At 39.1% G+C, this 15,057-nt stretch overlaps 1 protein-coding gene across 1 annotated transcript in view; it reads left to right on the top strand.

Moving 5' to 3' along the window:
- PKHD1 (PKHD1, fibrocystin/polyductin) overlaps window positions 1–15,057 on the top strand; it is a 469,778-nt gene that overhangs the window by 199,436 nt on the left and 255,285 nt on the right. The window contains 3 exon segments of the mRNA XM_025382975.1: window positions 7,527–7,639; window positions 8,799–8,904; window positions 11,494–11,628. Coding sequence (XP_025238760.1) covers window positions 7,527–7,639; window positions 8,799–8,904; window positions 11,494–11,628 — 354 coding nt within the window.

The raw sequence follows: 15,057 nt of genomic DNA, 5'->3' as shown, positions 1-15,057 counted from the left end.
CAGAGCCAGGACCAAACTCTCAGCCACAACGTAAGGAATTCACCTGGGCTTGCAGTCAGTCACCTTTGCAGTTCACTTACCTTCAACCGGCATGATGCAAATAAATTTCAAGTGTGATATTCCTTTTTAGTTTTGATAGCCACAGGTGGTCTGCTTGTCTCCCTGCCCAGCCTGCAGCTGAGGTGAGTCCAGGGCAGTTTCATTGAGAAGCATAACCTGAGCTTTGTACCTTCTTGCCAGTGAGGACCAATGAGTGGTATGCGCTTGAGTCTCCAAGGGCCTGTGGCATTCCCTGGTATATTTCTTAAATAGGCCTTTGCCATGCTTTCCAAAAGCAAGTTGATGGTGGTTCTTTCGTGCGTCACCTGTAGCTTCTTAGAACACTTCACACCCAGGCTGTCTTCCCTCAGCAACTCTAGCACCGGAGTCTCGGACTCCTTTGACAGGAGCTCCTTGTTATCTGTCAAGAGGCTGCGTGTTTCCAGAAGACATAACCTATGTGAACCTGTTCTCATTCCCTCTGGCTGGGAAGTCTTTGCTCTCAAACAGCAAGGGACTGCCCACTTCCAGAGCTCAGAGTCTCCCATGTTTATGTAGGTGTTGGAAATTTCCTATGACCAGACCCCTGTTTAGGATAGTCCGTGGAAAAACTCTGAAGAAGAGCCCTTTGGAGACATGCATTTAATTTGAGGAGAATTTGTTCTGGTTTGTGAATCAATTTTGTAAGGAATTCTGTGTTTAAAGGCCCAACCTCAGTTCTCAAGCTTTCCCCACTCAATAGGTAATGCATATTTAAGAGCTGCCTGAAGGGTTAACTCACTTTTTTTCTAGTGACTATAGATGTACACCTCAAGGAGCTGGCTTACTTGGGCAGTTAATTTCTCTCTGGAATTTCTCTTGCTTGAATGTCCATAATACATTGACTTCCGCAAAGAATTGATTTCCACACAAAATTCCCTGCTTGCCTTAAAACCTTCCCCGCAAGCTGCCAGCTGCCTGCATAAATATGTGGTTTTTCCTCATGAATCATTTGTAGCATACACAATTGGAGTTGAGAGTAAGAAGGGCCAGGAAGGAATGTGATCTGACTGTTCAAGTGCTTCTTTTGTAAGAAAAGTGAGTCTTATCAGCTAACAGAGGACCAAAGTTGCAGTCTCCTGCCCACCTATAAATGCACTTGGAAAGTGTTTATATGTGATCACCCAGATGTGCCATAAATGCTAATGGCAGTAGGGCAGATGATTCAACAAACCCATTTATTCAGGGAAACATGTGATTTCTGAGCATCTGGCTGGCAAAGGTGATGAATAAGGTTGCAGTCCTTGGAATATATTTTTGAAATGTAAGAATCTTTTCTTTCCTCATAAAATCTTGATAATGAAACAGCATTTTCCTGGTAATGAAATAGAGCTGTGTGGACAAGTGAGATGATCACTTTTAGCCTCCAGTCCACATTTCTCATTGTATGCTTGCAGACAAGGTGGGTGCTTAAGAAGCCCCCTTCTGTGGCCCTCAGTTATTATGTACCTCTGACCTTTCCGCAGGTTCATGGGTACAGAGAGACACACCTAGAGAAGGTGGAGTTTCACTTCCCTGGTGAAAGTTTGTGTTGTGTAATCATGACTGAGAACAACAGCTGTGGTATTTCTTTGTGTATCTGCAAGGGCTGAAGAGATACAATGGACACTCATATTTGCCAACTAAGGGACAGTGATTCTTCTTGAGGCCAAGAAGCAGGAGTGCATACTCTGTTTTCTAGCACAAGAGAAAAATTGAGATAGCTGATTTAATGCTAATAAATTTTTTTTTAGTGGGAATGCCTGATGCCTCATCTAATAGTTTTAAGTGATATGAATAGTTTCCTGGTAAAGACTATTAAAGCATTCTTATTGTAATTAACCATGTTTTCATATTTAGGTTTGTCTTTTCATCAAAATTTAGCGATGGGATACTGGAAAATGGGTGTGGGTTATTTTGCTAATATGTGACTCCAGTGTAGACTATAGACCAAGGTTTCTCAACTACGTCAACGTTGACATTTTCGACTGGGTAATTCCTTGTTATTGAGGCTATCCTCTGTATAAGAGCACCCCTGGTATCTATGCACTGAATTCCAGTAGCCCTCTTCTCTCTTCTTCATCCTCCCAAGTTGTTACAATAAAAAATGTATCCAGAGGTTGTTAAATGTTCCCTAGAGAATAAAGTCATCCCTGATTGACAACCAGCACTCTATTCTAGGCCACCCTAAGACCATTGAAATCTTAGAAATGGACCTGATTCTTTGAAGTCATGTTAGAATCTTGGATAGTGATTCATCTTAATACTCAATGTGGTCTGACTGTTCAAGCGCTTCTTTTGTAAGAAAAGTGAGTCTTATCAGCTAACAGAGGACCAAAGTCGCAGTCTCCTGCCCACCTATAAATGCACTTGGAAAGTGTTTATATGTGATCACCCAGATGTGCCATAAATGCTATGGCACTAGGGCAAAAGTCACTTTTGGTGAGTACCCTGTGGTAGGTGAGACATGTGATTAGAATTCTAAGTGCTTTTAGGAAATTGGAGAATTGCTCAGACTCCAAAATAATGAAGTGCAGGGGAGACTGGGTCAATTAGTCCACAAAGGAACAAAACATCCTGTAACTGAATGAAAAATGAGGAAGAAAGGGCTGTCTATTTACAAATACCCAGGGTAAGAACCTTTGGGACCCACAGTGAATTGAAGCTAAAGCTAAACAAACAGCCTGGGGCAATTGTGTCAGCATGTGCTGGCCTCCCTGACCAGGTCCTGGCTGCTGCCTGCTGGTCAGGCTTCCAGTGTCAGGGGAACTCTGGCCCTGACTCACACTTCCCCCAAAATTGAAGGACTCCAGGGGTTGAGGCATTGGTTCTTTCTGTCACACAAGGCAGGGAATTGAGCGTTATTGAGTTAAGGGCAATCTGTTTCAGTTTTCTCCCCCGTACTGTCTTTGCTTGGCTGAATATGTGTATGTGTGTGTGTGTGTGTGTGTGTGTGTGTGTGTTTTCCTTGTGGAACATGTGGTACATTCAGGAGGGAATAGGGTCTTTAAATTCTTCTCCTGTCGGGGGTGCTGCTATATTATCACTGCCAGTGGATCATCCAGGTTCAGAGAGTTACACTTAATAATACCTAAAGTTGGCCAGACATGGTGGCTCATGCCTATAATCCCAGCACTTTGGGAGGTCAAGGTGGGCGGATCACCAGAGGTCGGGAGTTTGAGACCAGCTTGACCAACATGGAGAAACCCCATCTCTACTGAAAATATAAAATTAGCTGGGCATGGTGGTACATGCCTGTAATCCCAGCTACTCAGGAGGCTGAGGCAGGAAAATCACTTGAACCCAGGAGGCGGAGGTTGCGGTGAGCCAAGATCGTGCCATTGCACTCCAGCCTGGGGAACAAGAGTGGAACTTCATCTCAAAAAAAAAAAAATAAATAAATAAAAAATAAAAAAAAGAGAAAAGAAAAAAGGAAAAAAAAAAAAAAACACCTAAAGGCCTTTCATTTGGAAATTAAAGTCAATAAAAATATTAGTCTAGAATGACTGAAGCCATAGGATGAAATGAGTTTACTTAGTCTAAAGATAAAGAAACACAGAATAGCTACAAGTAAAAGAGTATGGAGTCCTCACTCTCAATCCATCTTTGCTGAGAATGTAGTAAAACTCCCCAAGCTGTGTGAAAGGCTAGTGCAAGACCCTGTCCTTGGATAGGTCAGAACTTCCTCATTAAATTCTAACCCTTGTCTGCATCCAGTCCATAGCCCTATTGTCTGCACTGATAGTAGATGACAACTGCAGATAATCTTAGTCTTTTCATCTGTCATTGCTCAAAATTCCTGTGTCAGAAGCCAGTCCTCATCAACATGTCTGAGCCTTAATAACACTTGATCTCCATAATGCTGAAATTTCAGAACCCTCGTCCTCCTTAAATGTACTCTTCAAAATGTCATGTCTTCTTCCTACTCTTGGGAAATGTCCCACACCCCTACCCATGTATCTCTCTGTGCACTCTAAGCTGTGCATGCTTTTTTCCCCATGTGGTGAGAATGAGAAGGATTTTACATTCTCTGGATTTGGGGTGTGGAAAGAGCAACTCCTTAGTTAAATCTGGCCTGCAAAATACTCTCCAGATTTGGAGGAATCAAACACTACCCCCGGTGCCTTAAGGATTAATTCGCTTTTTTTTTTTTTTTCTTTTTCTGGTGACTATAGATGCACACCTCTAGGAGCTGGCTTACTTGGACAGTTAATTTTTGTCTGGAATTTCCCTTGCTTGAATGTCCATGATACACTGACTTCTGCAAAGGATGTTGTTCAATATGTTGTCTCCACTATTGGGAAGGTCACAGCAAATGCCTGTTCTGCCCGTGACCTGGTGACTAGACTTCGCCTTGTACTCTCTTGTTTATGTTTCTTCACTTGCCTCCTATCATTGGGCATCCTGCCTTTGGGTCCTACCTTCATTTCTCTACTCTAGTCTCTAACTTTTCCAGGCTTGGACTTGGATGGAGCTGGCTCTGACAACTATTTGCTCTGACTTTGGGAAAGTTACTCAACATCTCTGAGCTTCAGTTTCTTTGCTATGAAACTGTAATAATAATACAAAACTCATAAAACTATTATAAAAATGAATGAGACTCTAAAATCCAGTACCTGGAGTGTAGTGCCTTCTCTATAGATTTTCACTGTGAGTGTTATTATTCCACTCCATCATAACTTAAAAAAATAAATACTTCTAAGGAAAAGAAAAAAAATCCAACATAAGTATAACTTGCACTGAGCTGGGCAATGCTTTCGCTGGGTACCTAGCAATGGATTCTCCCCCTGATTTCTAGGTCTCTATCCTCCTTCAGTTTTCAGCAGTGGCTTCCATTTGCAGTGGGTTCCCAAAGCAACTCATGGCAAAAAGCTTCACCAGGAAATGGTTTTTCTAGTGTTTCTCTCCTCTTTTAATGTCTCCTAGGAACGTTAGTAACCCTTAGCGTTACTCTCTCAATCACCTCTAGAGAGGCAGTTCTCAAAATGGGGTCAAAATATCACCTGCAGCAGACCTATCGGAGCACCCTGTGATGCCCAAGAGTACAGAATACTGTCTCTCATCCCTTCCTCATCACCCCCCTACTAAATCAGAATATCTGAAAATCTTTGGCTAATATACCCCCAGGTAAAGGCTGCTGGATAAAATACAGCATATCTGGTCAAATTTAAATTTCAGATGGTATTTGGGATACACTTATACCAAAATATTTTATTTTTTATCTGAAATTTAAATTTCACTGGGCACTCTGTGTTTTTATTTGCTAAATATGACAACTCTACCAGGCTGCACACTAAAGTTTAAGAAACTGTTCCAAGGCAATGCTCACAGCATAGTCCCCACTGAGCCCTGCATAGAGGGCTGCACTGAAGTATTGTTTTTTAAAGAAAAGCATTTAATGTCTTGTTGAGTGGCACAGTGTCATAGTCCTTATGACTCCCCATTCTCTTTACTGTGACCCTGCTGCCAGTGTTCAGGATGAGATCTCCAAGCCCCGTAATTTGTGTTCCCAGGATTGAGTGACTTTCAAGGAGGACGATCCAGGCATTCCTGGTCTCCTACCAGCCAGGCCATGGAAAACCCCCAGGTGATCAGGGATGAATCATGTGGGAGCCTTGGAGACTCCCTCCATCCATGTAGCACAGGGCTACGCCTCAGCAGCCTGTTCCTTAATTTCTGTTCTCCAGGTAGACATGGGCATCTTGGCTTTGGACAGTCACTCAGGCTGAGAGAGGTCAGATGCACGTGGGCACATAGGAAGTAGTCTCATGGCTTGATCGATTGGCCCTTCGTTCCTCCCACTAATAGTTTCACTGCAGTGCAGCAGCCTGATAGGGCCCCTGATTTTTCTCAGAGTTCTTTCTCCCTGATGGTAAAGAGAGGGCTTGGGATTCTTAAGATGTGAGAGTACTGAGAGAACTCAGATGTGATTCAGGAAAGCAGAAATAGAAACTTTCATAGAATAGCCAACATGTTATTTACTATGTTGCCTGTAGTTGAGGTTGCAAATTCAAATACTGCAGAGACTAGGCAGGCATCATAAATGAGTGAAACAGGAAGGGTGAGGACTGTGGAAAAATGATCCACAGTCCAAGAAGGCAGGCCCTTCTTATCTTCAGCTGACCCGTAGCTACCTCACAGGAATTTGGGCTCAGAAAAGCTGAAAGTCTGAATTTTTTATTAAGTCTCTTGGTTTGAACATGTTGGAAACAAAAAAATGTGAACATTGGGTAGGCCAAAAAAAAAAAAAAAAAAAGAAAACAACATCTGTATACAGTCTTAAACCTTTAGGAAGTCAGTTTTTTACTCTGTCTTAAGACTATATTGCATAGGGATGAACATATTGTAGGTACTTCGTTGAATTTATAAAGATAACCTCATTGTGTTCAGTTTGATCAGAATTAGATCCCCAAACTCATATGGTCCAACAGAGAGAAGTCAGATTTTATATGAACACATAAAATACATGAAATTATTTAGATAGTAAGACCTATAAAGAAATATCAAGGTGAATTAATAGTCTATTCAGGACAAGAGCACTTCGAAGAGATTAGAGCTTTGTTTGAAATCGGTCACTTTGTCTTGGAACTAAGTCATGACTGGTCCAATCATGTGGCCTTCAGCCCGTAGACAAATCATTGATTTGTTCAAAGATCCAGAGAGAACACATTGTGTGGGCTTGATTTCAAGGTATACCTTTGCCTTGGAGAGCTACCATATACTCTTGCATTCACCAAAGAGTAGAATCTTAGATGTCATAAGTAAACTCACTGTGGGAACATAGAAGGAGGCTTGAACATGAGAAACCAGTTATTAAGATGGGCAAATTGCAGTCTAGTTGAGCTGGCTGAAGGAAGAAGAATGACAATATTTTTATTAGTTCATTCTCGCATTGCTATGAAGAAATACCTGAGGCTGGGTAACTTATAAAGAAAAGAGATTTAATTGGCTCATGGTTCTGCAGGCTATACAGGAAACATGGAAGCATCAATTTCTGGGGAGGTCTCAGGTCTCAGGGAGCCTTTACTCACAGCAGAAGGCAAAGCAGGAGCAGGCACCTTACATGGCAGGAACAGAAGCAAGACAAGGTGGGGGCCACAAGGTGCTGTACACTTCTAAACTACCAGATCTCACGAGAACTCACTATGGTGAGAATAGTACCACGGGGAACAGTGCTAAACCATTCACGAGAAACTGACCCCATGATCCAATCACCTCCCACCAGGCCCTACCTCCAACACTGAGGATTACAATTCAACGTGAAATATGGGCAGGGGGACAGATCCAAACCATATCAATATTTTTGTTCCCAAAAGGAAAAAAAGAATAAATGAGTCTATAATAGAGTTTTAATGTACTTTGGCAGAAAGTGAATATAAAAGTGGGATGAGCACAAACAAGAGTCTTTCTTTCCAGCAACCTTATCATACATGGGGTAACTATTTTTTAACTCTCCCTAATTTCTGTAGGGGAACAGAGTGTGTGGTGCTGGCTATGGCTACTTTTTCCATCTCGTGACCAACCAAACATCACAAGCTCCACTTCTTTCCTTCACTCAGAACATTGCACATTCTTGTACCAGGTAACTTTGGGGATATTCATCTACATTTTGGCTGTAAGTCTTATGATTTCACATTTTTCTGTAGAATGCTCAAAATGAGAGCACTTTTGGCATTTGTTCAAGATTTGGTGATGTTCCTGTGTATTTTCTGAAACTGCTTTTTTGAGGTATAATTGACATACAAAAAGCTGTTCATATTTAATGTATACAACTTGATGAGTTTGGAGATAAGTGTACACCCCTGAAACCATCATCACCATCTATGCCACAAACATCTATCACCTCTGTCCTCCAGCCCTCTTTATTTGAATTACTATTATTACTGTAAGAACATTTGACACAAAATCTGACCTCTTAGCAAAATTTTAAATATAGAATACCGTATTGTTAATTTTGCTGTATTGTATACTTTGGCATTTTGCTGTACAGTATATCTCTAGGACTTATTCATTTTGCATAGTTGAAACTTTGTACCCTTTGACTAATACTTCCCATTTTCCCCTCCTCCCAGCCCCTGCCAACCACCATTCTACTCTCTGCTTCTATAAGTTTGAATATTTTAGATTTCTCATTTAAGTGATATGATGTACTATTGCTCTTCTGTGTCTGGCTTACCTCATCCAGCACAGTGTCCCCCAGGTTTATCTGCATTGTCACAAATGGCAGGATTTCCTTCTCTTTAAAGGCTGAATAATATTCCATTGCAAGTATATACCACATTTTCCCCAGCCGTTAACCTATTGATGGACATCTTGGCTGCCTCCATGTCTTGGCTTTTGTATATAATTGTGTTAGCATTATTTTCTAGCTCATAACAGTTTTGATGGTAAAGAGAAGAGAGTCACATGAAAAGGCAGAAGGACAGAATGTACCTTTTGTGGCCAGAGAGAATTCAATGGAGAGAGCAATTAAACTTCCAAAAATAGGCAGAGCCCCTGGGAGGCTGGTGGACTTGGGCTCTGGAGTAATCTGCATTTTGTTGGGATTTGGGTGTAGGTCACAGAGGGTAAAAGTGGGAGGGCTAAGGGATGGGCAAGAACAGTCAGGGGGAGGGTCACAGATTCTATGTACCTTCACTCTCCCTAATACATTACTTTTACTTTGTGTTTTTCAACAAGAAAAAGTAGGAAGTTAGAAACATAAAAATTGGCTTAATTTCATTCTTTGTTTCACTTTTTAGGTATGGTCTCTTTGTATACCCTAAATTTCAGCCACCTTGGGATAATGTCACTGGCATCACCCTGTTCCAGAGCTTCACAGTTTGGGAAAGTGCAGGTGGTGCCCAGGTAAGTTATTTTGTTGTTGTTATTGTTGCTGTTTTTTAAATTAAAACTGTCACTTGTTTTCTCACAGCAATTCATTATGCATATCTACTTAAATGGGAATGACTTGCCCTTGAGGGGAGCATTGCTGTGCTATCACAATTTTGAAGCACCAATGGATCATAGGTGCTTGTAGAATAGTTGTTAAACAAATTCCTAGTCACTAATTCAGGGTTAGGTCATTTTCTCCATTGTGTGTTTTTTGGAAACACTAGTAGAGAACAACAGAATTATAGAGATTTATAATCAGGAGAGATCATAGAGGTTACCTATTCCTTCCTTCCATCCCTACTTAGAGATAGAAATTAAGGCTAAGAAAGGGAAGCGACTTGTCAAAGGTCACACAATTGGTTAGTAGTACAACCAAGTGCAGAATTTAGACTCCAGAAGTTGTGCATTTGATGTCCCAATATCCTGAAGAATACATGCCCCAGTCTTAAGAGAAAGCACTGTTTGTCATTAGAACACAAACATTCTAGCTCAAGATACCATTCTTACTTTAGTCAATAAGCTAAATTTTCTTCTATTTTTTTCTTAAAGGAAAAGAAAAGGTTCAATCATTTACTCTTCATTTTCCCAGTGATTTTCTTATAAGGAAGCTTTGGATGCTCACCATTAACAGCAACATATAAAAATTATTCAGGGCCACTATTTGATGCAATACAGACAAAATTACATACACTTTGTCTCTGCCTAGAAATCTGGAGCATAAGATATATAGATGAAGAAATATGTTCGTAGAGCTTCCAGGAAATAGAATACAAACATATAATAATGTCACAATAAGGAAGTCAAACATTTATTTCATATATGCAACAAAAGAAAGATAATTGTGGATGAAGAAAGCCCAAAAATATATAATTAGGATAGCTAACAGGTGGAGTCCAAAATGTATTTAGTATTTTGTTCTCATTTAATTTTATAAAACGCTTCCCATGAACACTATAAATATTGTAGGGGTAACAAATCTAGTGGAAACATTTGTTGAGTGCCTTCTTATGCAGTGAAGTAATTTATACCTGCAGGGGCTTAAACTCTGTCTCCCTGCTCTTGAATAGCCTTGTCCTAGAGGGAATAATCTAGTAAAATGAAAATACTAAAAGATGCTATTAAAGCCATTTTTTGAAGTTCTGCAATCAGAAATGCTAAACCTGTGAAGGAAAAAAAATACAGAATTACAGCTTGAACTGTTGTGCACTCAAATTTGATCAATCAAAAAGTTTAAAAAATAAAAAATATTCTTGGAATTGCACTTTTATAGTGAAGAATAAGGCAGAAATTAAATAACATAATAGCAGCAAATTTAAAAAGTAAACTTCCCTTGAACTATACCAAAAAAGAAGAATGAAGTAAGAAGATTTATCCTTCCCTATTTTAAAACTTGCTACAAAGCAACAATAATCAAGACAGTGTGGTATATGGGCCCAAAGACAGACATAGATGTCAATGAAATAGAAGTGAGAGTCCGGAGATAAACCCATACATCTATAAACATGATTTTTGACAAAGGACGCCAAGACCATTCAATGTGGGAAATATAGTCTTTTCAACAAATGGTGCTTGTACAACTAGATAGTCACACACAAAAGAATTAAGTTGTATCCTACCTCATACTACTTACAAAAATTAAAATGGGTCATTATGTATTAATAATAAATAAAATTAGCAAAAAATTGGTCAAAGACATAAACATAAGCACAACTCTGTCTCCCAGACCAGTGGTGCCTTAGTCCCTTTGTGCTGCTGTAACAGAATAATAATATTTGGGTAAATTATAATAAACAGAAATTTATTAACTCATGATTCTGGAGGCTTGGAAATCCAAGATTGAGAGGCCAGCATCTGCTGAGGACCTTCTTGCTGCATCAGTCTATAGCAGAAAGGCAAAGAAGGCAAAGAAGGAGCAAGTGATAGAACTCACAGTCCCAAGTTTTTTTGTAATCAGCACCAATCCATTCATGACCTACACACCTCCTAACACTTACATCAAGGATTAAGTTTCCAAAACATGCTTTTTGGGGGACAGGCTTAAACCATAGCAAGTAGGGAGCTTACAACTCTACCAACCTAATTTTGTTATTACATGACCCCTGTTTGCGTTATCATAAACAATGTACATAACTGTGAATCTGTAGTCATGCTGAGCTACTTATTTCATATTTGCAATCTTCTGACAATATGGGTTAATATATAATACACTGAAGAAAATGTTAAGCACTAGAGTTCTTGGGTGCGATGTTTTTCTCTGTTACCTTTGTGTGATTTGGCCACTCCAAGTTTATTTTAGATATGTGGAGAATTCACATTTATCTTTTTAATGTATTGGTTATTATGAGGAAAAATGAAAAGTGCGAAGAGGTGTTACCAAAGGAGACTCATTAGTGCTGACCTCACAGCAACTTTAGGATACCTGTACTGACATTGATGGACAAAAGGTGCTTTAATGCAACATAGCATGCTTCCTTATACTTAATCAATAATTTTAAAAACTACAGGAAGTCTGCAAGAAAAACGAAGCCTCAGACCTTTGCTGTAACATGCTGTATTTTATAGATTTTTAGAAGTAGCAATCTTCACCTGAAAAACTTCCAAGTTTATTCATGCAGAGATTTTGGAATTGACATCTTGGAAAGTGATGCAAATACTTCAGTTACTGACAGCTTATTACTTGGTCATTTTGCCCACAAGGTAAGTGCCTCGGTGTGGTTGTTTTAGGCTGTCCGTCACAACAAAATTACATGTGCTGGTGATCCAGGATATGCAATTCTAATAGCATTCTTTGGTGAATCTCGTATTTCATTGGTAAAAGTTAAAGGAGCTTTTTATTTGTAATAGTGGTGATATTGACAATAGAACTCATATATACACAGGGCTTCAATGTTATGAGTACATATAAATCACAAAAGTCATGAGTAGCTTACAGAATTTTATTTGTTTGCAATTTACAGTTATTACTCATACAGAAAGAAGTCAAATCATGAAATACAGATTTGCCTAGTTCATTATTTTGTATGTGATTCACTAATATGTGCCTACGTATGGATTTCTACATGATAAAAATCAGACTCTAGATGACTTCTCAGGGTACAAGAATGCAGATGGGGCAAAGAGTACTTCCAGGTAGGAAGCACCAGTTCCTCGGGGAGGTTCATGGCTGCCATTGGTCTCTTAGGCTTCAGATCTATAATGGATCCTCTATGTTCTTGTTTTCATTAGAGCTACATTCATACTAGTCATCACATCATTATGAAAATCATAGATTTCTTGGGAGCCAAGGAAAGAATATTCTCTTCAGTTTGTTCCTGAGTGCTTAATTCAATTGAAATTTCAATAAGTTTTGATTCTTATACTTCTAATGAAGATTATTTATTTCATAGCTATAGATAAAAATGTGAAGATTTTAAAAGTCATTTTCTTATAGAGCTACATTTTCTTGGATTTAACTCTCAACTTTTCTTAGTAAAATCTCCTTTGAACTATCCTTTTCAGGAGACAAATACCTGGCAGGGTTTTTGTTTGTTTTGTTTTTCCTCTAAAAGGATGACCACCTTGAGAGATGATTCTTCTTTTCAGACTGTGTAGTTTTCAAGAGAGGATGGTACCCAGATTTAGATTCTGTGATGCTGTGGTACATCAGAGGTTCTTAACTTTTCCAGAAATAACCTTAGAGTAGATGTGAAAAACAAAATTCCCAGCAAACTGAGCAACTGTCTTGGTAAATTAATGTTGCAGTATCTTAATTGATGTTAAATAGACACCATAATTAATGAGAAAGTGACATAAATTAAGATACAAATTATGACAAAAGGGTGCCTATCATGAGATAATCAAAAATAATCACACCCTTGGGGTGTGATTCACTGGGAAAGTGGTACAGCTGAGGGCCTTTCAGGCTCTTAAGTAAGTACAGGACAAGAGTCCCCTGATGGAAAATGTTAAACAGTTTTGTTCTAGGGGATGTCTAGATGCTGGTTAGTTATCCAGATCATAAAATCACAAAATTAAAGAGCCAACTATTACCTAAGAGATGATCTGGTTAAACTTCTTGAATTTAGGGGAAAATGGAGGCTTGGAAAGTTGAATGGCAGTTTAAGGTTCATGCCTAGTATTGTGGAGCTAGGACCACCCTGATACCCTCCCACTCCTGGTCAAATATTCTTCAACTGCACATGGAAAATGGCTTTGGCAAAGGACGTTTATTAGTGCCCATACCAATGTTCCCTGAAGTGTTATTCATGAAAGACTAGCCCTTGGATAGTGTCTGGAAAAAGAAAATTCTTTGGTTATAATTACATTTATGCTGTGCTGGTTACCGTACCCTCTATTTCCCAAAATCTCAAACAAGTCCAGAGATGTAATGTACAGCATAAGCATTAGAGATAATAAAATTGTATTGTGTCAGGGAATTTTGTTAAATAAGTGGATTTTAGCAGCTCTTGTCACAGAAAAGTAACTATGTGAAATGACAGATATGTTAATTTGCTTCACTATAACCTGTGTGTACCCTGTAATATCATGTTGTAAACCTCAAATATACAGAATAAAATTCATTGAAAAAATATACTAAAGGCTATGAGAAATTCTAGCATTAAAGTGAATAAGCAAAAAACATCTATTATCTTTACTTAGCACAGTATTTTTCAGATTTATTTGGGAACCACTGTGTTGCCAGGTGTCAGTTCAAAAAAAAAAAAAAAAAGAAAGAAAAAGAAAAAGAGGGTGCCTGACCTCTGTGGTTATGGGACTCTGATTTTAGCCTCTATCTTTTGTGCCTTCCATTCCTTTAGGAATTAACCCTTTTTTTTGAGACGGAGCCTCTCTGTCACCCAGGCTGGAGTGCAGTGGCGCCATCTCGGCTCACTGCAAGCTCCGCCTCCCGGGTTCATGCCATTCTCTTGCCTCAGTCTCCTGAATAGCTGGGACTACAGGCGCCCGCCACCACGCCTGGCTAATTTTTTGTATTTTTAGTAGAGACAGGGTTTCACCATGTTAGCCAGATTGCTCTCCATCTCGTGACCTCGTGATCCGCCCGCCTGGGCCTCCCAAAGTGCTGGGATTACAGGCATGAGCCACCGCCCCTAGCCAGGAATTAAGACTTTTAAAGAATTTGGCCTGTCCATTGTTAGACTTTCCACTCACATATAACTGGTGGCATACAATTATCAGTGAGTCATATCCTAAAATAAACATTACTTTCTGGAAGAACTTTTTATCATTAGAAGGAATTTTTTTCCTGTAAGCATAACTGTATATGTGTTGGTACTCTCACAGCCAATGTTACCTTTGTATTGAGATGAATAGAATAATTTTCAGTAAGAATGGCTTAAATATACAAGATAGAGATGTGCTATAACATGACGGTATATCCTAGTTTGGGTGAGTAGTTTGTTTATACTTATTGTCCCAGCATTCTGTCTAATTAACATACCCTTTCACACTAAAAAAAAAGTCTAATTTTAATTTAAATGAGTCACCCTACTTATCGAAGTATGTGTAGGATGGCTGTCTTGGTTGTTATTGTAATTAATTTGAGCAGATGATGCTACTTTAAAAAATATCTTATTCAGACAGATGCTGATGGAGTTGCTTCATTCTTCCTCCTATTTCTCTAGGGGTGATTTCCCATTTTCACTTGTGGATTTGTCTTCTTCAATTTAGACCTTTCATCTTTTTGTTTCCCTAAATTCTGTTGTAGGGCCCCTTTTCTTCTCAATATACTAGCTCTCCCTGGGAGAAATCTCATTTTCTCTAGTGGTTTCAATTACCTTCCACATGCTGATGTCTCCCATATATTTGCATTTATTTCTACCATCTTATTTTGCGCTTTCAGTTTGCAATCCGTTTTTGGTTTCTGTTTTTTTCTTCTTTTCTATTTTGATTTGTCTTGCATACCATCTTTTTATATTTACTCATTTGAAAGTTATCCATTCTGTTATGATTATTTTAGCTGTTGGCCTTAAATTTTTAATGTGCCTGCTTGTCTTAACAAAGTCTAAATTACATCAGCACTGTTAAACTTTACATAAGCAATACAAGGACATTAAACTCCTTTAGCTTCTTTCCTTACCCTTTCCTCTTCTATGCTACCTTTCTCTAATGTTTGTCCTACTTTTTAAG

The sequence above is a fragment of the Theropithecus gelada genome, chromosome 4, assembly GCF_003255815.1.
Source record: "Theropithecus gelada isolate Dixy chromosome 4, Tgel_1.0, whole genome shotgun sequence".
Taxonomy (NCBI): Eukaryota; Metazoa; Chordata; class Mammalia; order Primates; family Cercopithecidae; genus Theropithecus; species Theropithecus gelada.
The sequence above is the reverse complement of the archived record's forward strand: the minus strand, read 5'-3'. Positions and strand labels throughout refer to the sequence as shown.